Raw genomic sequence first — 25,425 nt, forward strand, 5'->3', positions numbered from 1 at the left:
CAGTAGGGAAGAGGAAGGAAAACAGGAAGAAGGAGAAGGAAAGAGGAAGCACTGGAGACTAAAATAGAGTAAATTATATTCCATACATGTATGATTGTGTCCAAATAAACCCACTATTATATATAACCATAATGCACTGATAAAACACTTTAATAGACAAAAATATAAATTGCAGCAGGCCTAGGCAAAATAAATACAATAAAGACTACATATAAGCACATCATAATAAAACAGCTACAAAGAAAGGAGAAATATTTGAAATCAACAAGAGAAAATACATTATACAAAAGAACAATGATTTAAAGAGTCATTAACATGTCTTGATGAACTACTTTCTTCTCATTAGAAACAATGACGGTCACTTTAAATTGTAGAAATTTGATTTTTTTTTAAAAGTCTTTCAACACAGAATTCTATATCCAGCAAAACTATTCACAAAGTTAAGAGTAAATGTAAAAGTGAATATCTGCACTTAAAGAAATACTAAAGGAAGCTCTCCAGGTTAAAGAAAACTTCTATCAAATGGAAATTTGGATCTTCAGAAAGAGAAATATAAAAGACTATTCATCCTCTTAATTTGTTTGAAAACATAAGTCTGATAAAATCAAAAACTATAGCGTGATTGTGAAAGCTATACAATACATACAAATGAAATATGAAAACTATAGCATAGAGGATGAAAAGAGAGAGTAAATGGATTTATACTGCTGCAAGTTATCTATATTTTACATACAATGGTGCAATATAACACTAAAGAGGTTGTAAAAGTAAAACCAGCAAAAACCAATGATAAATATATACATAGCTAATAAGAAAACATAAATTAAAATGGAATTCTAAAATATACTCACATAATTTTAAAAAGCAGGAGTAGTAAAAAAAAGGAAAGTGAAACAAAATCTATAAACAAATATCTAAATTCAAATTACATCAACAATTATATTAAGTTTTAATGGACTGAATATTCTAAATAAAAAGGCAAAGATTGTCAAAGTAGATTTTTTTAAAAAAGATATAATCATATTCCATCTTTATAATACATACTTTATTTAAAAGCCAGAAATATATAAAGACTGGTGGGGAAAGCATACCATATAAACAAAAGTCATAAATGGTTATGAATAAATCACAGTGAATTCTACCTTTATGCATACCTATAAAGCACCAATTAAAAAACAATAAATGAATAGAAGGAAGATATTAATAAGATATTTTTGTAACTTGAGGACAGGTAGAAAAGCACAAAAAAAGGAGTTTCTACTATTAAGAAAAGGAGGCAATATAGAATATAAATATAGGCTGAGCTGTGCTACTGATTTTTCCTACCACTTCTAACATAGGATATTAACCAGAGACAGAAACAGAGCTCTGTTGCTGCTATAAGTGAGGATGTGGATATAGGTGAGTCTGAAACTAGTACTATATGTTTCATTTTATTTTGGTTTTGACTATGTTAGCCAATAGATAGCCTTTTTGCTTAAGCTGTCTTGAATTAGGTTTTCCATTTCAGCAAAAGAAAAATTACTGTTTGACACCCTTCCAGAGCCTCACTCTCAACTATAAAATAAGGCTTGTAATACCAACACCTTGCAGGGTTTGAAGAGAAACAATGGCAATTTTGTAAGAGAAGCCACAAAATAGAGGCTAAGAAAATAAAAAACAGTAGTTAATACCATAACAAGGAAAAAGCCAATGAGGTAAATTAACATGTTAGACTCCACTGGAGCCCTCTGAATCCAGAGCAGGCCAACTGGCTGAGGTCAGTGACCAGTGAAGTACCTAGTTTGGACTGCCCAGAGTTATACAGTTGCAAAGAAGGGCTGACCTCTTGAGTCCCTTTGAAACTGGCTTTTCTCCAATGAGAAATGTGTTATTGGCCATGCAAAATAAAAAAAAGAAAAAAAGAAAAACCCTTTTCAAAAGGGCAAAGATGAGGATTCTCACTCTATTTACTTTGACAATTATATGTGTCTTTTTAAAAATCATTGATTATCATTAATAATTCTTTTTGGAAGCATGGAGAAACACAGAATAACAACCAAAACCAAAAAAACTTGTAGACAAATAATACCAAGAAAAAAGGCATATTTCACAGAGATCTTCTTAAAAGTTAATTAATGTCATAAATGTATAGGTGCCCAGCAATAGGGCTTTAAGACAAATAATGAAATTTTTGATATAATTAAAAAGAGAAGCAGTAAATCTATAATCATAGTTCAAATTATTTAACACCTTTCTGTTGAGAGCCACAGCCAAGGGGCCCCAGCAAACTTCCAGCTGCCAGCAAACTTCCAGCTGCCAGCTGATGATTGACTCACAGCGGCCCCAGCAACTTCTAGCTGCCATCTGATTGGCTCCTCTGCCGTGATGCTCCTTGGGCTGTTTCCCCGCCCTTTCAGACCACGGAGCTGCTCATTGGGGGACTTTTTTTGGCTCCGCCAATGCGACCCAGCCAATCAGCCTCAAGAGCAGGAGGAGTGGGGGAGGTTGAGAGGCTTGTGGGAATCCGGTGGTGGCAGTTGGGCTCTGAAGGTTTTTCCTGAGGAGCTGTGTGGTTTGGTGTGTGGTTCTAAAAATAAAGTTTGTTTCTTTTGACAAGTGGCTCCTGAATTGTGCCCAGCCAGACTGCGGCACCTTTCTCTCAGCAATTTTGAAAAAAAATAAGATAAAAAAAAATTGAGAAAGAAAATCTGAACAACATTTGAAATATCATGACAAAATTTGATACTAAGCAAGAGCAGAATATCTAGTTCTTTCAAAAATATTGGTATATTCACCAAGAGATCTATAGTTGGCAATTAAACAAATTTAAACCAACTGAAATTATATAGGTATGTTCTCTTGGTTGAGTAAAATTATATCAAAAATAATATATTTTTAAATATAATGTTTAAAAATTAACGAACTTTTTAAAATATCTGTGTATAAGAAGAAATCACATAGTTCCACCTTAAGAAACTTGAAAAAGAAGAAGTTAAGCCCGCAGTAAGTAGAAAAACAGGAATAATTAAGATAGGAACAATTATCAGTGAAACAGGCAAAGAGAAACAAAAAAGAAAATTAACAAAGTCAAAAGAAAAAAAGATGATAAATTCCTCAGTAAAATAATAAGCAAATGAAAGGAAGATCACAAATTATAAAATACCAATATCAGAATAAGAAAGTTTCTGGGCCCGGTGGCACATGCCTATAATCTAGTGATTCGGGAGGCTGAGGCAGGAGGATCACAAGTTTAAAGCCAGCCTCAACAATTTATTAAGGCCCTAGGCAATTTAGGAAGTCCCTGTCTCAAAATTTAAAAAAATAAAAATAAAAAGGGCTGATAGCTCAGTGGTTAAACACTCCTGGGTTCAATCCCTGGTACCAAAAAATAATAAAAGAAAGTTTATCATTATAAATTCTACAGATATTAAAAGAATAATAAAGGAATATTAGAAATCATAACAACAAATTAGTTGACTTAGAAAAAATGAAAATTTTCTTAAAAATTACAATGTCCCACAACTCAGAAAAATTAAAAACATGTAAACAGGCCTATTTAACTTAAGGAAACTGAATCATTTACCAAAACTTTCATACAAAGAAAATTTTATGTCCAGTTGCTTTTGCTGACAAATTCTATCAAATACTTAAGGAAGAAAAAATATCGATCTTACTTACAACAACTATTCAAAAATAGAGATATAAAAAGTGCTAAACTCATTTTATAAGATCAGAATAACCTTAATGTTAAAACCTGTCAATGACATTTCAATAAAACTATAAAGTTACCTCTCATGAATATAGATGTGAAAAAAAACCTATCAAAATCATAGAAAATCTCGACCAATTGTATATAAAATGAATAATATTCCATTACCAATTGAGATTGACTCTAGAAATGCAAAGTTGGTTTAATATTCAAAACTAATATAATTAGCAAAATAAATAGAATAAGGGAGAACAATCATATGGTAATTGTATAGCCATATAATAAACAATGAATAAAATGCAGGCCCATTTAAAAAAAAAACTGTTAACTAAAGTAGGAGTCTCACAACTTGTGTTGGCATTGCATGGTTGGTTCTAAGCATAGAATAAGACAACAAAAAATAAAAGGCATAAATATTGAAAAAATAAGTAAAACTGTTTATGGAGGACATGATTATTTACATAGAATTTCTTACCCAAAACTATTAAAATTAGTAAGCAAATTTGGCAGGGCCAAAGATACAACATTAATATTAAAAATAATTTTTATTTTTATAAACTAGCAGCAAACAACTGAAAGCTGAAATTTTAAAAATGATAATTTATAACATAATAGTAAATGTAAATATCTATGAAAAGCTTAACAAAACAAAACTAAAACTAAAACACATTGCTTAGATAAATTAAAGAACACCTAATAAATAAAGAGATATATCACCGGAAGACTCAATGTTAAGATGTTAGTTCTCTCCAATCTATCAATAGAAATACAAAGCTATTCCGAAGTTAATCCCAACAACTTGTCAAATCAAAATTAACATACACACACACACACACACACACACACACACACACACGCAAAGGATCTAGAATACTCAACTACCTTGAAAAAGAACAAATATGGAGGACTTGCAGTATCCTAACTTCAAGACTACTATAAAGGTAAGATTGGAGTACTGCACAGGATTGACTATAGATCAATGGGATATAATAGGTAGCCCAAAAATAGGACCACAATTGTACAATTATTCGATTTTCTACCAAGGTGACAAAGCAATCCAATAAGAAATAGAATGTCTTTAAGTCTTGTCCCCAAATGGCAATGGAAAAACAAGGTATCCATCTGGATATCCATTCTGACTCCTCTCTTAAATTATGTTCACAAAAATTAATTTGCAATAGATCATATACCAAAGCCAAAAGATAAAATTTGAGTTAATGAAAATATATAATAGTTTTTATTTTTTTATTTACAGTTTGGCAAAGGATTTTCAGTTAGCACGCAGAAAATAGAAACCATGATAGAAAAAAAAAATTGAAAAGACACTTCACAAAAGAAGATATTCAAATGCCGAGTAAGCAAATGAAAAAGTACTTGACACTGTTAGCCATCAAGCAAATACAAAATACAAAATCACATCATTAGGAAATACCACCATAAATTCACGAGAGTGACAAAACTTAAGAAGACATATCACCAAATGTTGAAGGTGTGCAGAACCAGTAAAACTCTCAAACATTGGTCAATATAAGTTTAAAATGTACAACCAATTTTTAAATGATCTGCAATTATAAAACTAAACATGTATTTATTCTATGATCCACAAAATCCTATTCTAGAAATTCACTAGAAAAATTTTAAAATGTCTACAAAAAGACTTATATGAGAATGTGGCATTATAAAATGGAATAGTATTCAGTAATGGAAGGGAAAAAACTACTTGCACAAAACAACATGATTTTTTTTATTTTTATGCTGAAGAAAAGGCCTTACCAAAAAAAAAAAAAGAATAGCTTGATATAATGTCCATTATTTAAAGTTCTAGAACATAAAAAAGTAATCTGAATTATTTTTTAAAAGAAGTATTTAGTTCTGAAGACTGGGGGAAGCTTATATTGACTGGGAAGTAGCATGAGAGAATAAATAACTTTAACAATAGCACATACCTAGTAAATATCTCAGGCCCTACCTGTGAATACACAACTCCTATGTTCAACACTCCTGTGTTCCAAACATAAAGCTAGAACATACAATAGAAAAGTCAGGCACAAATCAATCCTTAAACATGGCAGTTCTCTTTACCATTTTCCATTAACTATATTATTGATATTTCAAAGGACACACAACAAGATGAAAAGTTTAAAGGTGTATAAGTGAATTAAGTCCTGAGTTCAATTTAAGTACATTTAAATTAAGCTGCACTTTGTTTAAGAGCAGAGAGACAGTGGTGGAATAGAAAAGTCTTCAAATTTCTCAGAACTTGACATAGATCCTGTGTCTCACTTTCTAAATTAGAGTTGCTCCAGTATTAGTTAAATTCAAACATTAAATTCAAACTGAAGCTCAGTCTTAAGAATTCTTTTGTTGGGGCCATGAAGTTTTCTGAGTAATTCACAAACGGATATGAACACAGCCTACAGCACCAGAGCACGTATGAAATGAATTCATTTTAGTATTCAGTGACTAGCACCAGAATTTTAAATTTACTAATAGTTACCTTCTTTAACTGTTCTAAGATCCATTATGATTGTGTAGAAGTAGATAATTTTAAAAGAATTGTTAATATTTACCTGTCCGTTATCAACAAAAGTAAGTAGCTCTATAAAGTTTATGTCAATAAAGAAAACACTCAAAAGACCGTACATCTCTATCAGATTTGGTAACAATATTAATAATTGTGGTATGTACCTAAGGCTCATAATAAATATTCTGGAAAATATATTGATGATATGCATATCTAAATCAAAAATCATTTTGATTAGAAATCTAAAAGAGCAGTTGTATTGAGATATACTTTTAAGGTCAATAATTTTTATCATTATGTATGTTTAATAAGGTTTAAGTAAAAACATAAAGTATGTTTTATATCAGACTATTGAGTGCTTTATAAATCTCAGAATACAAACTTTTCACAAAATAAATTCCTAAAATGAAAAATTGATTATGTCGGGACCACATAAAGTCCAAACAAAACATACTGCAGATTGCACCTTCAGAGCTCTGAAAAGTAAGCATACTCTTTCAGTGTCATAATAGTCTGACATGCTATGATTAATAACAAGTGTCTATGCCAAACTTTCTGAACACAAATTAATGGTTTCATTATAAACCAAAGCAATAATTATTCTGAACAAAAATATTAACAAACTAAACATTTACTTGGCAAAATCAGGTTTTATTTAAAATAATATTAATGTTTTAGAACTGTAGTAATGTTTTAACAAAAAAAAACTAATTATTTACATTTATAAATAAGCTTTATATTTCATTTTTATAATTTGAGTAGCCCCATATTTTAATGAAAAATCACAACACTTTTGAGAGAGATAAGTAATACTAATAATAATCACTGAGAACAGTGGGCAAAAATGAGACCACTCCAGGTAAATGAGGTCATACAGTTCCCTCATTTATAATTAAAAGTACCAACAAATGCAAATATTCCTTGGTCTAAGTTTTTTAAATCTTACTTTCAAATACGAAAGTCTGCATATCTGATCATACATATATGCAAGGGAGAAAAAGATCTATTCTGAATAAATTCTAGTTCTAGTATGCCCCTGTGTGGCCAAAAAGCACAGCAAACTCACTGCCACAAATTTAGTGACAAAGAAATAATTACTTCAAGAGGAAAATACAGATTTCTTAACTATACAAGAAAGATTGTTAAAATTCAATAAATAAAAAAATTTGGAGGACATCAAATATAGTTTTTCATAAATTTTTATCACAAGTCATCATTATTATTTTCCTTTGAACACTCCCTTAAAGCAACTAACAGCTCAATGCAAAGAATTCTACTAAAAAATATATCTTTTAGTTTCTGAAAATTTATGCTTTCCTCCAAAGACAAGATCACAAAAATTAGATTTCATAATGAATTCAGTACTTGAAGACTTTTTCACTGGCAACAAAAGCAATTATCTTTGTGTTCTGGTGAAATAATTTAATTTGGGAAAAATGAATTTGTAAGAAGACGACTTGATAACAAGAGTTTAAATTAAAGTGATATTTCATCAAAACCCATTAAGTGGATTTATGTAGGATGCAGACAGGCTTTTGTTTTTGTTTTTATTTCCCTTGTAGGATCTTTAGTTGTTTCATTTTAACTGTAGAAAAATAGCTCCTTATGCACTAAAATGGTACCATACGATGACAAAAAAAATAAGTTAAGAACTTTCTGTCTAAAACAAAAGGGTCATGCTATATGTTTCCCACAAAATTTAATTAAAATAGTCATAAATAATTTCCATTATTCATTAAATAATAAAATATTTTAAAAATCTTTATTAATTTTCAGTTTAGTGATTTATGATTCATTCAATATTGTTAGTATAATTAAACTCTTTCCTTCTGTCTCAAGTTGGAAATGATGTTTTTGGAGCATAATATAAGAGCTTTTCATCTTTTATTACTAATATGTCATAGATATTAAATGCCCTAATATTTAATAACCTGATGAAAGTTAAGTTGCAGATTAGGGATATGATTAGTTATCTAAGAAAGGGCTCGGTTTCAAAATTGCTTAAAAGGATCAATTTTTAATAATATATTTTCTACAATTGATACATAGTATTCTTCTAATAATTTCTCCTAGAAAGCAATTCAGAATAAAAATATAATCTGTTTGTCCAAATCTATGATGTTATTTCCGATCAGCTTAAAGATCATAGTTAATGTCAAAATACAAATATTATATATTCTATGTCAATTAGTCCAAACACTTAAGTGATTACTATTCATGTAACAACATTAAAACTGTTCTTTCTAGAAGTGATAGTTATATAATTGGTGCTTAAATCTCAAAAATCATTAGTGTCCACTCCACAAAGTTGAAATGTTCATTATTAAGGAATAAAACTTAAGTTGTAAGAGCATATTTTGTGATGACATGCTTAAGTCATTCACCCATGGTATTTTTCTTCAAGAACAAATTTTTAGTTTACATACTTTTTACTTCATTATTAACTGAAATGCTAATGTCTAGGTAATTGTATTCTTTTGTAAAAAATCTAAGTAGAATAAAATATTTAAAAGACCCTTCTATCTAATCTGAACACACAAAAAAAAATTAAAATATATAGCAGCATTAATTGTGAGTTCATTTACTTATTTTTCCTTCTTCAGACTTCCAAAATAACTATTTGCATTGACTTTGGCTGATCTTAAAAGTAAATCAATTTGATGGTTATTTATGAAGATAATTAAGTCTATTTTGTAAAATAAAACCTCTGTTTTTTAAAGACTAAGAAAGTAAGAACATGGAGGTAGGAATTATATTTTAAAGCAGAATAAATTCTTTATTATTAGTTGGTATTTTGGGGTAATTTTAGGTAAGTATTGAAGTTAAACAAGATTGATCTTATGAAAGTATTAGAAACTTCACAATTTAATGTTTAATTGCAGCAGAATAAAATTCCAGATATTAATGACAGCATTGAAGTTATAAACATGCATATAATAAAATAAACTTGAAGCCAAAGCAAAAGCCTAGTTATAGGGATGTACACAAACCCTCAATAAATACAGTCTTATATTTGAAAACTACTACCACTAATTTTAAAACCAATTTCTTTACTGTGCTGCTAACAGTACAGTTTATATAATCAATATACACCAAGACCTAATGTTAATATTTTTGAGCACACAAATTCTTGGCATTAAAAAAAGAGATGGAAACAAAACAAGGAAAAAACTTTAAAGAATAAACATAAATTCTAAAACTCTGGTACCTTCAGGTTGTGAAAATATTGAGAAACCCATACTGTCTCTTTTATTTAAAATTTAACATAAGTAAGTAAAAATGATATATTACTAAATAAAAAGAAAGCAAGATCTTAAAATATAAATAGTCCATTATTTATATAATAGTCCAAATGTTAGAATATCCTAACATTTCATATAGTTGTATATTTCAAATTAGTCTGAAAATAAAATTAGAAAAAATCAAATCAATTCATTGAACAAAACTACACTGAGGAAAAGAAGTATAATTTTATATGAAATAGATATGCTATTCCATATTCCAAAAAAGGTCATAAATATATTTGCCATCAGTAAACATTTTAAATGTCAATAAATTTTAAAAGCATTCTTTTAATTTGCTAAATTAACACACATATTGTATAACAGGGTTTTTTTAATCTCTAAAATAACCTGCCTCACATTCTTCTAAGAACCTAAAAGGAAGAGATCAACAAAACCATTCAATAGTCTATGCACTGTTAATTCCCCGTGGATTTCCAGAAGATTTCAGTGCACTATTATGTTCATGAAATTTCTTTCCCAGTCTTTCTCCACATTTATTTAGTTAAAATGAGGTCTTTTTTTATACTAGCTGTATAACATTAGAAATTCTCAAAAGCGAAACAACTTATATGAGAGATGAGCTGGGTAATAAAACTGCATTTCAAAAGCTTTTTTCAAGGGAATATTTCTTTTAGTGTAAGTCAGAGAAACCATCTAGAACATATGTTCAAAATTTAACAACCTTCACCACAAAAAAAAAATGCTCAGTTTGAAAAAGCAATAGGAATTATAACAAAGAATCCTTCCAAACTAGCTTATCTAATACAAAGCATTACTAGCAGTTTCACAATATTGCTTGCTTAAAAGTGATTATTGATCTACACTGCATAGAGAAATGTCTTAGACCTAGAAATCATCTTCCGCATGTTTTACAAGAGCATGCATGATTGCTAATTCACATTTTCCAACAAATCACATATGATTATACAGTACCATTCTTATATATGCAATATAATCACTGCTATGATAACAAAGAAAACATATATTAGGCATTTTGAGTTAATCATTTTAAGAAAAGAAATAATGAAACAGACTAATATCTATATTATGTTTCAGAGGTCAATCTACTTAAATTTAAGATGCTTTTATGCTTTCCAAAGAAAAATAAAGCTTATTTTCCTTCTTAAAATCAAATTAAGAATACTAAGTATAATTCTGTATGTATAATAAAAAGACAGCACCCTTATAATATTAAAATTGCAATACAAAACAATTTTACAGACATATAAAATTACTATCCTGAAACTAACAATACTAAAAGAAAATACAGTTTAGCTCTACTCACCTTGCATTGTTCAGCGTTTGTCCAAAAAGCTCATTTTGTAAAATATTTGGTGGGGATGAAAAAACCCCATGAAAATGAGATAAAACAGAATTGCAGACCTGGCGCAATGTCTCAAATTGCATTTTCTTCCTTTTTTTTTTTTTCCTTCTCTTATTTTTCCTTACCACCTGTCTTTAAAGTCATCTATTTGCAGACACCATCAAATAAAAACATGCCAATCAAGTTCCATATTTCTCCTGAGCTCTGTAAAAACTGTGCTTAAATGAGCAGAGGTTGATAGTTAATTGTACAGTCATTATTCTTCTAATTCAGTCGTAGAAGATTCAGTACTCGTGCAGCTTTCGGCTTTCTCCTGACCGTAGCAAGAATTCTAAACAGCAGTGAGCTTTTTGGGCATTCCCAGCTGAAGTGTGAAGCTGAGCTGCTTTCATGTACTCTACTCATATTTCTCTAAGCCTATTAAAAACACGCAATGAATAGATGCTGTCGTCAGGAGTTTCAGCACATCTGGCTGCCGGCAATAAAATCTCAGAAGTAATAAAAATGGGGACAAGGTATCTTCTCAATGTTGCTACTGGATAAGAGAGGAAGAGAAATTATGCATCTCCCAAACCCTTTTCTCTTTTCTGTGAAATGAATAACTCCAGCAACAGAACATCTCTCTTCAACATGCAAGCTGCTGCAAAGGACCGGAACATTCTAAAAATAAGTGGTACATCCTCCTTTTGATATCATGAAGCAATAAAAGTATGACAGACAATGGACTTTTATCACCTGCATTTATAATGCCATACTTCTAGAGTGAAGTGCATTGGAAAACATGTACTTGGTCATCTTAAATTTCTTATTTAATTTTAAAATGTCTTCATTTAATTATTTTTAAAGAAATGTGAATAATGTTGGGTCTGGTCCCTTTTATAGGCCATAAATAGTTACTACATGGTTGGTCATATAAATATGGGAAAAAAAAGTTATGCCTATCTATTAAAATTCACCTAAGCAGCACACATTAAATAAAAACTTTCCCGCAGGTCCAAACAAAACATGACCATGGCCAAAGGACACTATCAACTATCATTAATTATTTCAATAATGGCAGTAATAACATTTTTTAGAATGGACTATTTTCTGATGGTTCCAATAGTCTCAGAATACCCCCATATTATCACACATGCTTTGTGAAAAATTGTGTTTCAAATAAAATCTTAGGTTATTCTGTATCCAAGGGCAACCATCTTTCTGTAAAGATTTTTAAAAGCAGCATGTAAACCAAATTTTAAATATCAAGTCATTTGTGGAGACACTTAATATTTTTACTGATATTTATTTGTTTCTGACCCTTGATGTTTGTTTGTTTGTTTGATTGTTTGTTTGGGTGTTTTTTTGGTTTTGGTTTTACTTTGTTTTGTTGATTTTTGGTACCGAGAATTGAACCCAGAGGTGCTTAATCACTGAGCCAAATCCCCAACCTTTTTTATTTTTTATTTTGAGACAAGGTGTCATTAAGTTGCTTAGAGCCTCACTAAATTGCTGAGGTGGCTTTGAATTGTGATCCTCCGGCCTCAGCCTTCCATAATGCTGGGATTACAGTTGTGCACCACCACCCTGGGCTCCTTAGTGTTTCTTTAACAGATCAAGCCCTCTTGGTTCTTCATTACCTCAACTCTTAGCCCTAAGCCCATCTCTTTCCATATACATATCACTTTGAACATACAAGCACTTAAATATACTGTTTTAAAATAGTGGTAAGTTATTTGGGGGAATGAATAAACATATAATAAACTATAATAACATAAAATTTTAAACAACTATTTTATTTCTTTTTAAACTAAGATATTCAATTATGAATTTGACCTAAACTAAGAGTGACCCAATATTTATTAGTTGTGATGTTTTTATAGGTGCACACCAATTTATTGTTCAAACACTCACACAAATCATAAAGTATTTCTTAGTTTATAAAGCAATTCTAAATTCATTTTTAATGTTTAGAAAATATTATACATATTAATTCTTCCATAGGTTTAAAGATGAAAACATTCAAGCTTTTATGGATTAAAGATTATACAGTTCATAAAAGAGTATTTGGAATGGAAGTCTTTGTTTTGGACACTGTTTCCTATGCTCCTTCCCTGACATTTTGTTTTGTACATATAAGTACATGTTCATTTGCATTCATATTCACCCAACCACACAGACAAATGCACACCTATTGTAAAGAGGCCCATCTCTGTAGATGAATAAGAAAATCATCTGCCCCTGACTAATCAAGAATATTTCAGTGAGAATATCTCAAGTTTTTTAATTCACAAGAAAATTTTAGTGGGTTTCTTGCATTTACCTCAAACAGAAGCAACCTAATATGATTTAAATTTTTAAGTCTCTGATCATAAGTAGATATTTCATACCCATAAAATAACAACATCTACAAAAAATATACATTCTTAAAATTGTTATTTTTAAATTAATACACTATCAGTGATGAAAAAACATATTTATTCTCTGTGGGTAGATTTAATATTATAAATAATCAAAAGCTCTTTTGAAGCAAGTCTACTAATTAAGGTAATTATACTATAAAACACTCTTTGTTGTTAAAAAATGTTTCTTTTGTGTTTCAAACCTTGATTTGAAGGCAAGGTCACAGTGCTCAAAGATGGTCTAAACGCTGGAAATATCACTAGAATGAATCTTAAAATTGGCTCCTTTAAAAGAACCAACAATACTGCACGTGTCTTCCTCAGCAACTCATTTTCCAGTTCTTTCTATAGAATACTGGTATCATTGACCAGCTTTCTCTTAATTCCCCCAATATCCAAAAGTGGTTTCTTCCACCTTCTCTATCACCTCTTCCCTTCTTTTAACCTAGGAAGATTTCCTCTGACCTAGATTAGATTCCCTATTATGCACTCTCATTATACCCTGCGGTTATTCTTCATAATGCTTAAATATAACCATATATTCACTTGAAAAAATGCTTCATGTGTTTCATCCTTGATTCCATGAGATTAAGTCCTGCATTCTGTTTTACTCACCTAGCTTAGTGCCTAGCACAGAGTCAGTGTTCAGTAAAAATTTCTTGAATAAATGGATGACTAACTTTTATCAAAAAGTTCATTATCATTTAGTCATATCCACAGAGAGGACAGAAACCACATAAAGGCCTCATTTTGTTCTTTGTTCCTATGTTGATTTGGTTTTAGCCTGCCATGTTATATCATAAGGTTCAGAAATACAAGAGTCACCAATATTTGTAATAAAAAACATTGTGCTTTAAGGGACTTTATAATTTGTTACAAATGTCCTGAGGATTACAAAGAAAGTTTATAGGTAATATTTCCTTTACATTTTCTATATAATGCAGGTTAACAAACAACAAATATCAGAGACTTCTATGAAAACAGAAAGAAAATAGTACCTGGAGTCAAATGGCCTGGGTTAAACACTTATTCTAACACCAACTACCCATAATACCTTAGGATGTTCCCTTTATATACCCAAGTTATGATTTTTTTCAAATGTACAACTATCTATGTCACCTTTGTACTATTCTTGTTCCATTAAATATCTGAAGCTTCTAACTGATGGAAAAAAAAAATCTAAGGTTATAAGAAAGATGGTCCAGAGAGCAAATATTTTGAAAAATGCTCTCTTCATGATTCTCAAATTAGTATCTTCTGTTGGAAATATTTCCTTGAAGCAAGGATCATCAAACTGTTCACCTCAGGGATAACAAATAAGCAAAGAAATAAAAGGCACATGATAGAATTCCTAAGAAAAGGAGGAAAGAGGAGGCATTCAAGAAAGGTAATTTGGTCTATGCTTCAATTTAGGGTGAATCATGCAGTATTTTCAGGGATGAAAGAAAGAACATACCAGACCTAAACAAGCATGCTACAAATCTAAAGATAACTAGTACATTACTACACACAAATTTTCAGATAAAAATCAAAAAACAGTTCAAAACACAACAATTTGTATAGTAAGTTTTTAAAAACGTATTAATGTCCAATGGCTTTCTGGTATTAAAAAAAGTTTTAAAAGTGATTATAGTAATTCTCAGGGGTTGAACTCTATATCTGTTCCTAATTCTAGTCATTGCTAAAGAGACCAATAACCCAACCCACTCCATCATCTAACTCAGAAAGGAAAGGGGAGACATAGTAAAAGCTACCACAAATGTATTTTGAGGCAAGGATCTTAGAATTCCTAAGAAAAGGAGGAAAGGCACACTATCATGTGTCTTTTATTTCTTTGCTTATTTGTTATCCCTGAGGTGAACAGTTTGATGACCAGAATTAGTAACAGATATAGAGTTCAATCCCTGAGAATTACTATAATCTCTTTTAAAACTTTTTTTAATACCAAAAATACTATTTTACTTTGGTTGTGGAAGTATTCTGAAAGATACTACAGAAATGCTTCAACAATCTAGTGCCAGAGCAGTCCATATACTTCAAAAGCTGACAACAGTGGAAATATCTTTGTCAGTAAATACAAGAGTCAGGCTATACAGGACCACACCTATATTTAAGCTCTAGAATGAGAATGTGCTAAGTGATACCCAGGGATTCTATCAATTAGAAAAAAAGAAAGAAAGAAGGAAAGAAAAAGAAAAAATGAAGATCTCAAAAAAAATTGTCAAATCTCCCTAGTGTTAAGATTGCTAACTCTAAGAATATATTCCCTTTATAACTATCAAGAGAACCACTAGAAGTAACACTACTATTGCAGGGAGATATATCAACATGAATAAGACCCAACTCTATCCCTAATAATTACAGTCACCAGGAGCCACAATAAAAGAGATGTTTATTGTCTTGAAATACAGTCAAGGACTCACATCTTAGCTCACTGTCTCCACAAGGCACCTCTGCCAACTAGTAAGTTCTAAGTGCAACTAGATTCTTCCAGAAATAATACTAACTTTACTTTGCTATTGTATTAAAATATTAGAAATAATAATTATTGGCACAACTATAAACAGGTTTCAGCAAAATATGGGAACAAATGAAATGCTGTGTAATAATACTGGCTTCCAATAGTTCTCATATGTAATTTTTTCCTTTCATACAACTCTACTCATTACTTTATTTAAAAAAAAAAAGTGGGGAGCATAGGGAAGGTCTTTTCTCCCAAAGGCTACACACCTTATTCTATAAATACAAAATTTGTTTCAGCTTTGACATCAAATGTCAGAAATAAGTATTTGCTTGATATTACTAAACTTTTCACTATATACATATATATACATATATATAATCAAAATTTCATGTTGTAGACCTTAAATATATGCAACAAAAGTTTTTTATTTAGTTAGTTTTTTATGCAGTGCTAAGGATAGAACCCAGTGCCTCACACATGCTAGGCAAGTGCTCTGCCACTGAGCTACAACCCCAGCCCCAACAAATGTTTTTTTTTAAATAACACCAATTGTAATTCTTCTGTGCTGAAGAAAAAGTTATCTGCATAAAAGTTTAGCAATAAAGCCTAAAGTACTTTGTTTTCACTATAATTTACACATTACAGAACACTTAACATAGGTTATAATATATTCTATTCTTGCAAGCTATATATACATCCAATTAAATATGTAGTGAATAATAACCAGTCACTTATCATTAGCTGAGAATAAATAGGAAACAGTGAGTTGGAACTTTCTTGTTTGACTATTTCCATAGTGTACCTTCTCCTTTGTCTCTTTTTATCTTTCCCAGCCCACTCTCTTGGCCTGTCAACATAGTCCAGGAGGCCACTATAGAACTATAATAACTGTCTCTAGGGAGGCTCAGGTTAAAGGTAATATTAAAGGTGATTCCAATGGCCTTTTCCCTCCATTTCAACAAAGGCAAAAGTCTCTGGAGAGCTACTGAAGAGTGAACTTGTTACAATTAGTCTTATGGAGGTTTAAGCAACTGCTACAAACCCTACCTTGTTTCCTTAAAAGTATTCAAGCAGAGGACATTAGGGACTTGTGTAACAGAAGATTGAATTATCCAGAAGAAAATATTAGTTGGTTTATAGTTTATTCAAAAGTTTACACTGAATTCAAACATTCCTTTTCCATCAGGCTACAGTTACAAAAGGGAATGAATTAGATTAATATCTCAACTTTCTCTGGATCTTTGCCAACTTCCTACCAAATCACCTCCTGTATTTATTGAAGTACCCAGGCATATCATATACACACAATCCTCTAATTCTTGTATGCCTACTTCCTCTTCAGTAGTATGTGCTGATTATAAAGCCACTTGAAAATGGGGAGTCACCACTTTCTGATACCCTCACTCTGAATTTCAATTCTCCATCAAAGGTAATAAATCTCAAGGTTACAACAATTCAAGGTTCTTTGTCTTGTGTAAATATTAAGAGAACAAGTCTCAATCCTCAGCACCACACACACACACACACACACACACACACAGAATAAATCTCTTCTCAAAATTCATTCATTCATTCATTCATTCATCAACAAGAATTTGTTGTCTCATAGACACTTTTCTAACTGCTAAAAAAGCCTACAGAAAACAAAGAAAAAAGGGGTAGAAAGGAGGGAGAAAAATCAGAAAGGAGGCAAGATGGAAGAGAGGGAAGCAAAGAAGATAGGAGAGTAATATACCAGTCCTCATAGGAGTTTTGGTCTGAAGTCTGGTGGAGAATATAGATACTAAATAAGTGATTATATGTGTTATTGGGAATTAAGATTAGTGACGTGATGTGATGAGAGCTTGTTAACAATAACCCCGAAATAGTCTTGGAGTTCAGAAGTTCAGAGGGAGCTCTAGAGAAACTATCATTTAAGATGAGAACCATGAAATAATAAGTATGAGCCTAACCAAGGGCAAAACAAAGGAGTATTATACAGAGTATTGCATATACAAATGTCGATTAAATAAAACCAGAACAGAGCAATACTGAGAGAAATCAAGTAGCTGGAGAAAAAAACATTTGCAAATCCTACAGAGCATTGAAAACTGTTGAATATTTTGATTTTTTAATGAAGTCCGTGAATAATTCTGTGTTTTCCTACTTTGAGTCAACAGATAAATCAAGTCCCAGTGGTCATAATGGAGAAGACTCAGGCATTCACAAAAAACACATTGAAGGAAATACAACCATAAATACACCAAAATATTATCTCACTATATGTGGATATAGGGATATCAGTTAGAAAGCTAATGCAATAGTTCCAGTAAGATATTATTTTTTTTCAGTGTTTTTTTTTACTCAAAGATTTTTATTCTCGCTCTTCATTGTACATTCAAATGAAATTATAATGCTATTAATGTAGAATACATCAAGTAAATATATTTAAAGCTCTCAGAAAAAAATCGTCTTCAGTATTCATATATTGTTAATGTTTTTTTTATTGGTTGTTCAAAACATTACAAAGCTCTTGACATATCATATTTCATACATTAGAATCAAGTTGGTTATGAACTCCCAATTTTACCCCAAATACAGATTGCAGAATCACATCGGTTACACATACACATTTTTACATAATGCCCTATTAGTAACTGTTGTATTCTGCTACCTTTCCTATCCTCTACTATCCCCCCTCCCCTCCCCAAGTGATCAAAGTAAAATGAAGAAAAAGGAACAGACCAAAAAAGACAGATGTTGAATCAACAGGAAATAGTGATTGGCTACAGGAGTTCAGAAGTGATATATGAATGTCAATAGAGGATTCAAAAATTACTCTCAGATTTCTCTCTTAAGTAACCGAGCACATAGTCTTAAAATCCACTGCAACAGGTTGAGGGAGAAGAAAGAGAGAGATGATAAGTTGTTGAATTTGAAACATACACAAAATAGCTTTAAAAAAACAGATAATCAATTATATATGTCACTCTAGAGTTAGAAACCTAGGTTGAAAATGAAAAAAACATTTAGGAAGCATCAGCATGTTAGTAATGATTTCAAACAAGCAAGTGATTGAGATCACCAAAGAGAAAAATTCAAACTCCATCATGTTGGCTTAGGAACCAAATTATTCAACAAAACTCCTAAAGTAAAAGAAGTAAAATTAAGAGTCAATAAATGGGATTTTATCAAACTATAAAGCTTCTTCACAGCCAAGGAAACAATCAAGAGTGTGAAGACAGAGCCTACAGAATGGGGGGAAATACTTACCAACTGCACCTCACATAGAGCATTAATCTCCAAGATATATTTTTTAAAAACTTAACATCAAATAATAGTAATAATAACCCAATCAATAAATGGGCAAAGGAACTGAACAGGCACTTCACAGAAGAAGAAATACGAATGGTCAACAACTATATAAAAATATGTTCAACATCTCTAGCAATTAGAGAAATGCAAATTAAAACTACACTGAAATTTCATATAACTCAGTCAGAATGCCAATTATCAAGAATACAAGTGACGATGAATGGTGGCGAGAATATTGGGGAAAAGGTTCATTTATACATTGCTGATGGGACTGCAAATTGGCGCAACTATTCTGGAAAGAAATACGTAGATTCCTCAGAAAACTTGGAATAGAACCACCATTTGACCCAGCTATTCCACCCCTCACCATATACCCAAAGGACTTAAAATCAGCATACTACAATGATGAAACCACATCAATGTTTACAGCACCTCAACTCACAATAGCAAAGCTATGGAACCAACCTAGGTGCCCTTCAACAGATGAACAGATGAAGAAAATGTGATACATACACATAATGGAGTATTATTCAGCCATAAAGAATGACTTTATGACATTTGCCAGCCAATGGATGATCTGGAGACTATCAAGCTAAGTGAAATAAGTCAATCCCCAAAACCCAACGGTCAAATGTTCTGATAGGTGGATGTTAACACACAATACTGGGGGAGGGAATAGAAGGTCAGAGGATTAGACAAAAGGGGAATAAAGGGAAGTTAGGAGGTAGGACTAAGAAAGACAGTGGGATGAATCTCACAAAATTTTCCTATATAAGTATATAAATACACCACAATACATCTTCACATCATGTATAAGCACAAGACTGGGATCCTAATTAGAATAAGATATACTCAGTTTGTATAAATATGTCGAAATATACTGTACTGTATGTAATGTATAACTAAATTTAAAACAAAAAAAGAATAATTCAAAATGATAAAAAGAAAAAAATCCAAGATAAAACACCAAAAATTAAGTTCCATGCTAAGTCAGCAGGAAAGAAAAAGCCAGTGAAAGAGACTGAACTGCAGCCACAAAAATAGGAGGAAAATTAGGAAAGTGTGATGGCCTAGAAGCCAATAAGAGACAGTATTTTTAAAGGACAATTATGGAGCTGGGGATGTAGTTTAGCAGTAGATCACTTGTCTGGCATGTGTGAGGCCCTGGGTTCAATTCCCAACATCAGTAATAATAATAATAATGACAATAATAATAATAATAATGGAATGTGATGAACAACTCTGTTATATATTCTGTCATAAATTTGAAGAAATACTGGATTTGTAACTCTTTATATCAAAAAAACTCTCTTGAAAATACCTCTTTTGACCTGAATTCATTCATTCCATAAGAGCCAGACCCAGACTTTGAAAAGTCTGAGAGCATATTTTTAGCTTTTTTACTTTTATTCCTTTTCCTTCCTTGGTGAAAGGAGAGCAAACCAAATTTTTAGTCTTTGTTCAGGCAAAACTGAAGATCTTATGCAAATAAACTTACAAAAATCTCTAAAAAAAAACTAAATCCAATACTATCAACATAAAAAATGTAATTTGCCTGGCCCTTAGTAATGAACAGAGATCAGGATTAATTAGAGATCCCAGCTACTTATGAGTGATCAAGATTAAGCACAAAATTTGAAAATAAAAAACAAACTATAATGTAATAAACACCTATTATATTAATTTCCCATCTAGCTTACTCTTTTTCTTATATACCTAGTTTAATTTATCATTAATTTTACTTTAGAATTTATTTCTAATGATACTTATAATGATAAATTAATAATTTAAGTGTGAATCAACTTACCAGTGATTTTATGACTATGCTATTTCCTATTGTAAAAGAATCTCCCTGAAACTCACATTCCCTTCCAGGTATTATCCCATCTTTCTGCTCCTTTTCACAGTAAATTTCTTGAAAAAGTTGTATGTAGAGACTATGTCCACTTTTTTAATTTCACATTCCACCTCTCAAGTCATACTAACCAAGTTTCTGTCTTTATTGCTTTACTTAGCTATCTCTCAACAATGGCAATTTTGTGTTGCTTTCTTAACATGACTTCCCTGTAGGATTTGACATTAATGCTATACTCTTGATGACATCTAACACATTTTTATTTTTAATTCCTGAAACATACTCTAATAATTTTCCTCTTGCTTAGTGACAATTTTTTCCTATGCCTTTGGCTGGCTCTTATTCTTCTCCTAGATCTCTAAATGTTGCAGAGGGTAGTGGGAGAGCACACCTGTTCTGCCTATCATGTGGATCCCTTCTGTTATTTTATCTAAATACTTTCCCTAAGCAACTTAGGTTCCATGGCCATCAATATCTTTATTTTACATCTTTGCTTTTATCTTCCCCTAAGATTCATGACTCATTTAAGCATTTGTCAATTTGGTATCCCAAAATGGAATCAAGAGACATCTCAAACATAACATGGCCAATGTCCAAAGAGAATTCCTGATTTCCTCACCCAAACCCGTTCTTCCCTTTTTTTTTTTTTTTTCTATCTTAGAACAACAACAAGATTTATCCAGGAGTTATCCTTGATATTCCTTTCTTTTACATTTCAACACACATATCCCAACAATCAATAGGTACTACCATCTCTACCTTCAAAACAAAACAGTATTTTCCATCTCACTAAAATTTTAATTTAAGCCACAAACTTATCATGAACTACTAAAATATTTTCCAAAGCTCTCTCTACACCAATCTTGGTCCCTACAACTTGTTCTCCATAAAACAGAAAGGCCATAACAAAAATAAATAGGTGATAATAATAATGATGGTTTTTTTATGCTTAAACCCTATAATGATATAATATCACATTTAAAATAGACTCTAAACTCTCTCCCATTTTTCAGAAAAGTGAGAAGCTTCATTCAATTCTTTTTTTTTTTTTTTTTTTTTGGCCAAATGATTGGTGTCAAAGATAAAATTAGCATCCCAATCTCCTGACTCACAGTCTAGAACTTCTTACATGGTACTACTATGTCTCTCTTATTCAACAACTTCCTACAGATAAATTCTCTCATTTAAAATATAAGTTAATGTTACAGTCTTTATCCCCCAGAATTTAAAAAGTAATAAATACAATAAAAATACAGTTTATTAAAAGGCTAACAATCCTTTGACATAAACAACTCCCAAATTTATATTTTTTGAGAGAATACAACATTAAAGCACAGAACATATTTAAACAGAAAGGGGAAATATTTGAAGGATAAAAATCAAATTCTCATAATCTCCCCCATTCTCATGACTCTAACACTTCACAAAGTAAACCAGAAGAAAGTTTTGTTACCAAACAGGGATCTTAAATAATACCTCAAAACTTTCAACTGTGTCAAACAAGTTGTATAAGTGAGTTTCAGATTATTACCACATAAGTGAAAAAAATATTTTGTATCACACAATTTTGATTACCCATACCCTGTAGTCTTGACATCTTGGCTGTATGAAAAATGTAATAAACTTTATCTGAGATGTAATTACAATTTGTTAATCCTGCTCCATCAATACAAATCACGTCTTATGCATAGGAAAGGAAAACTGAAGTGGCAACTGAATGAATAAATAGAAAATTCAATAAGAATCTGAAAATACTAATGAAAAAATAAGCTGAAAACTAGCATTTAAGAAATAAATTTTAAAATGACTAGGTGGAAATATGTTGAAAGAAATAATGAAAAAGGGAAAAAATGGAAATAAGTTCGTCAATAGGAAGGGGAAGACCACTCTAAAGTTTAATTTTCCGGTTCAAGCACTGTGTAATTAAGTAAACACAGTGAGAACTATTCTACCAAAAAAAAAAAAAAAATCTTCAAACCAACCTTGAAAGTCCTTCTTTCCAAACAAAAAGTTCCAAATAATACCTTAAAACTTACAACTGTGTCAAATAATATATACAAGTAACTTTCAGGTATAAATGACAGAAATAAAAATAGTTAATTATAGATAACAACAATATTGGTTCTTGGTTTGAAAACAAACTAGATTAGTCATGAATTACTAAAAAAGAAATCCACATGATTTCGTGTTAATGTTTTAAACAATAAACTGCATCACAAATCTTAGGATAAGAGCAATTTATCACATATTGACCTATCTTGGGATCCATGACTAATTAGTTCGCCTGGATTCCTACAGTTAAAAGTCACCACAAAATTAATACAAAAACACTTAAGAAAAATAAGCACTAGTACCATATTAAATATTGTGTATTCATAAACATATATACATAAAAATGACTAATTTTTAATGAGACAATTTTTATTTAAAAAATACAGTTTAGGGACTGGGGTTATGGTTCAGCAGTAGAGTGATCGCCTCGCACATGCAAGGGCCCTGATTTGATCTTCAGCAACATATAAAAATAAATAAATAAAATAAAGTTATTAAAAAAATAGTTTAAAATCTCCTCCTGAATTTTAATCTCTCAATGGCCACTGCACAATTTCAGGTAAATGCTAAAGACAAACATGCACAGATCCTTTCAAGGAAAATTCTGTACCAATTTCCTTCATATTAAACATTGTCCTTCCTATGCCTCCTTGAAACAAGAGTCAGAAAAGATCTTTTGCATTTGCTTACCATGAGGAGCACAGTAAATCACATAAACAAACACAAGGGCAAAAGCAGAAATCAAATGAAAAACAGGCAAAGAAATAGAGTTCTATATAATTTAAGTTACTTAATAAACTCTGGGCCATATACAACTAAATGGTCTATTTTTAGCAGAGAAGGAAACTACTAAAACTTTAATCTCAAATCTAGTGGTTCTCAAAAGTGTAATACAGTGACCTCAGAAGGGTCTCAAGAGGATCTGCAGGGTCAAACCTATGTTCAAAATACTAAAATGTTATCTCATTTCTTTTTTTTTTTAACTTTTATTCTCACATGAGTATACAATGCAGCTTTCCAGAGACTAAATTGTGAATAATAGTTCAAGACACTAAACGAAAAAGGTATCTTTTCCTAAATCAGACATTAAAAGAATTTCCCAAAGTGTAAAATAATTTTTTCTTTCCTCGGCTTTTTAAAAAAATATGCTATATTAGTTTTTCACTGCTGCAAAGCAAAAACAAATAATCCCAATTTTAGTAGCTTCTAAAAATATATATTTATTATTTTATAGTTTCTGTAAGTCAAAAGTCTAGGCATGGCATGATTTAAATGGTTTCTCTGTACTGGGTCTTGCAAGTTGGGACCGACAAGGTATCAGCTAGATTATGTTTCATTCTAGAACTCAGCATCTTAATTCAAGTTAATGTGATTGTGGGCAGAATTCAGCTCCTTGTGGCTGTAGGAGTTGAGTTCCCTGCTTTTTGCTATCAGCCAGTGTTTCGAGGGGTCTCCTACAGATCCCAGTTGCATGTTCTCTAATAACCTTTTTGCAGCAGGTAGTTTTTAATTCTTCAAATTCTACAGAAGAATCTCTTGCTCCAATCTAAGACATACTCTTACATAATATAATCACATAATTGAATATTCCTATCATCTTTCCCAAACTCTACAAGCTAAAGCAAGTCACAGATTCTAAACATTATCAAAGGAATGCTAACTGTAGGTTAACATAGGATTCTATCTACTAGATATGGTTCATTAACATGCTGTGGGTTCATCGTTATTTTAAAATTAACAAGTATAAATATGGTTTTCTTGTTTTTATTTCTAATATAGTACATATTAATGAATATAATCACATTTTAAAAGTTCTTTGAAGTCCTCATTTTTAAGCTTGTGAAGAGTTCCCAAGACCAAAATTTAAGAACCACCACTGTAAGCTTCCAGTTACATTTGACACATGCAAAAAGATAATTTATTTTCTCTAAATAATGCTATTATTTTAAAACAAACAAGAAAAAGTTAAGACCCTTATATGAAAAGAAATTTTAAATCATGGAAATTATTAGTTTTATTCTGCTTTTCATATATTTTACCTTGAAATTTTGAGCTGATAATTATTTTTCCAAATGTTTACATGTTTCCTCCCAATTCCACATCTTAATTACTTTAAAGAATTGTAGGAGCTACTTCCTTGAGTATATAAAATAAGTAGTTGTACATATAGAAAGTATTATTATCCACAGTATAAATAAGTATGAAAATATTCAAAAAAGTATTAAATAAGTAAAAAATATTTAAAGGCTCCACCATGATACTGAATTCATGCTATGAACTGATAAACTCAAATGCCTAAATCCTTGAAAAGACTGTTCTTGCTCCTTATATTTTAGTACTAGATAAGACAAATCTAGTGGCTAGCTCCTTAGTCTCATACTTTCTCTCCTTTGATCTACTCCAACTTGTTTATCCCAAACCTGTCATAATATATTAGCTATAAGAAAGGAAATTATACAGTGAAGAAAATGGGAGAAGGAATCTACCCCAAATCAGTTTCATTTATTACCACTTTATTTGTTTTACTAAAAGATCTAAATAAATACTTCTTTACTC

At 31.0% G+C, this 25,425-nt stretch overlaps 1 protein-coding gene across 37 annotated transcripts in view; it reads right to left on the bottom strand.

Moving 5' to 3' along the window:
• The window catches only part of Rims2 (regulating synaptic membrane exocytosis 2), a 575,440-nt gene that overhangs the window by 352,902 nt on the left and 197,113 nt on the right, over window positions 1–25,425 (bottom strand). For 15 of the 37 annotated variants that reach the window (XM_027949104.3, XM_027949103.3, XM_027949166.3 and 12 more), the window contains exon 1: window positions 10,785–10,906. The exons of 21 other annotated variants lie outside the window; for them this stretch is intronic. In XM_027949104.3, coding sequence (XP_027804905.2) covers window positions 10,785–10,906 — 122 coding nt within the window. Of the gene's footprint in view, window positions 1–10,784; window positions 10,907–17,526; window positions 17,564–25,425 lie in introns of those variants that run through there. One more of the 37 variants, XM_027949009.2, reaches the window with a different exon arrangement.

This window comes from Marmota flaviventris, chromosome 15 (assembly GCF_047511675.1).
Source record: "Marmota flaviventris isolate mMarFla1 chromosome 15, mMarFla1.hap1, whole genome shotgun sequence".
Taxonomy (NCBI): domain Eukaryota; kingdom Metazoa; phylum Chordata; class Mammalia; order Rodentia; family Sciuridae; genus Marmota; species Marmota flaviventris.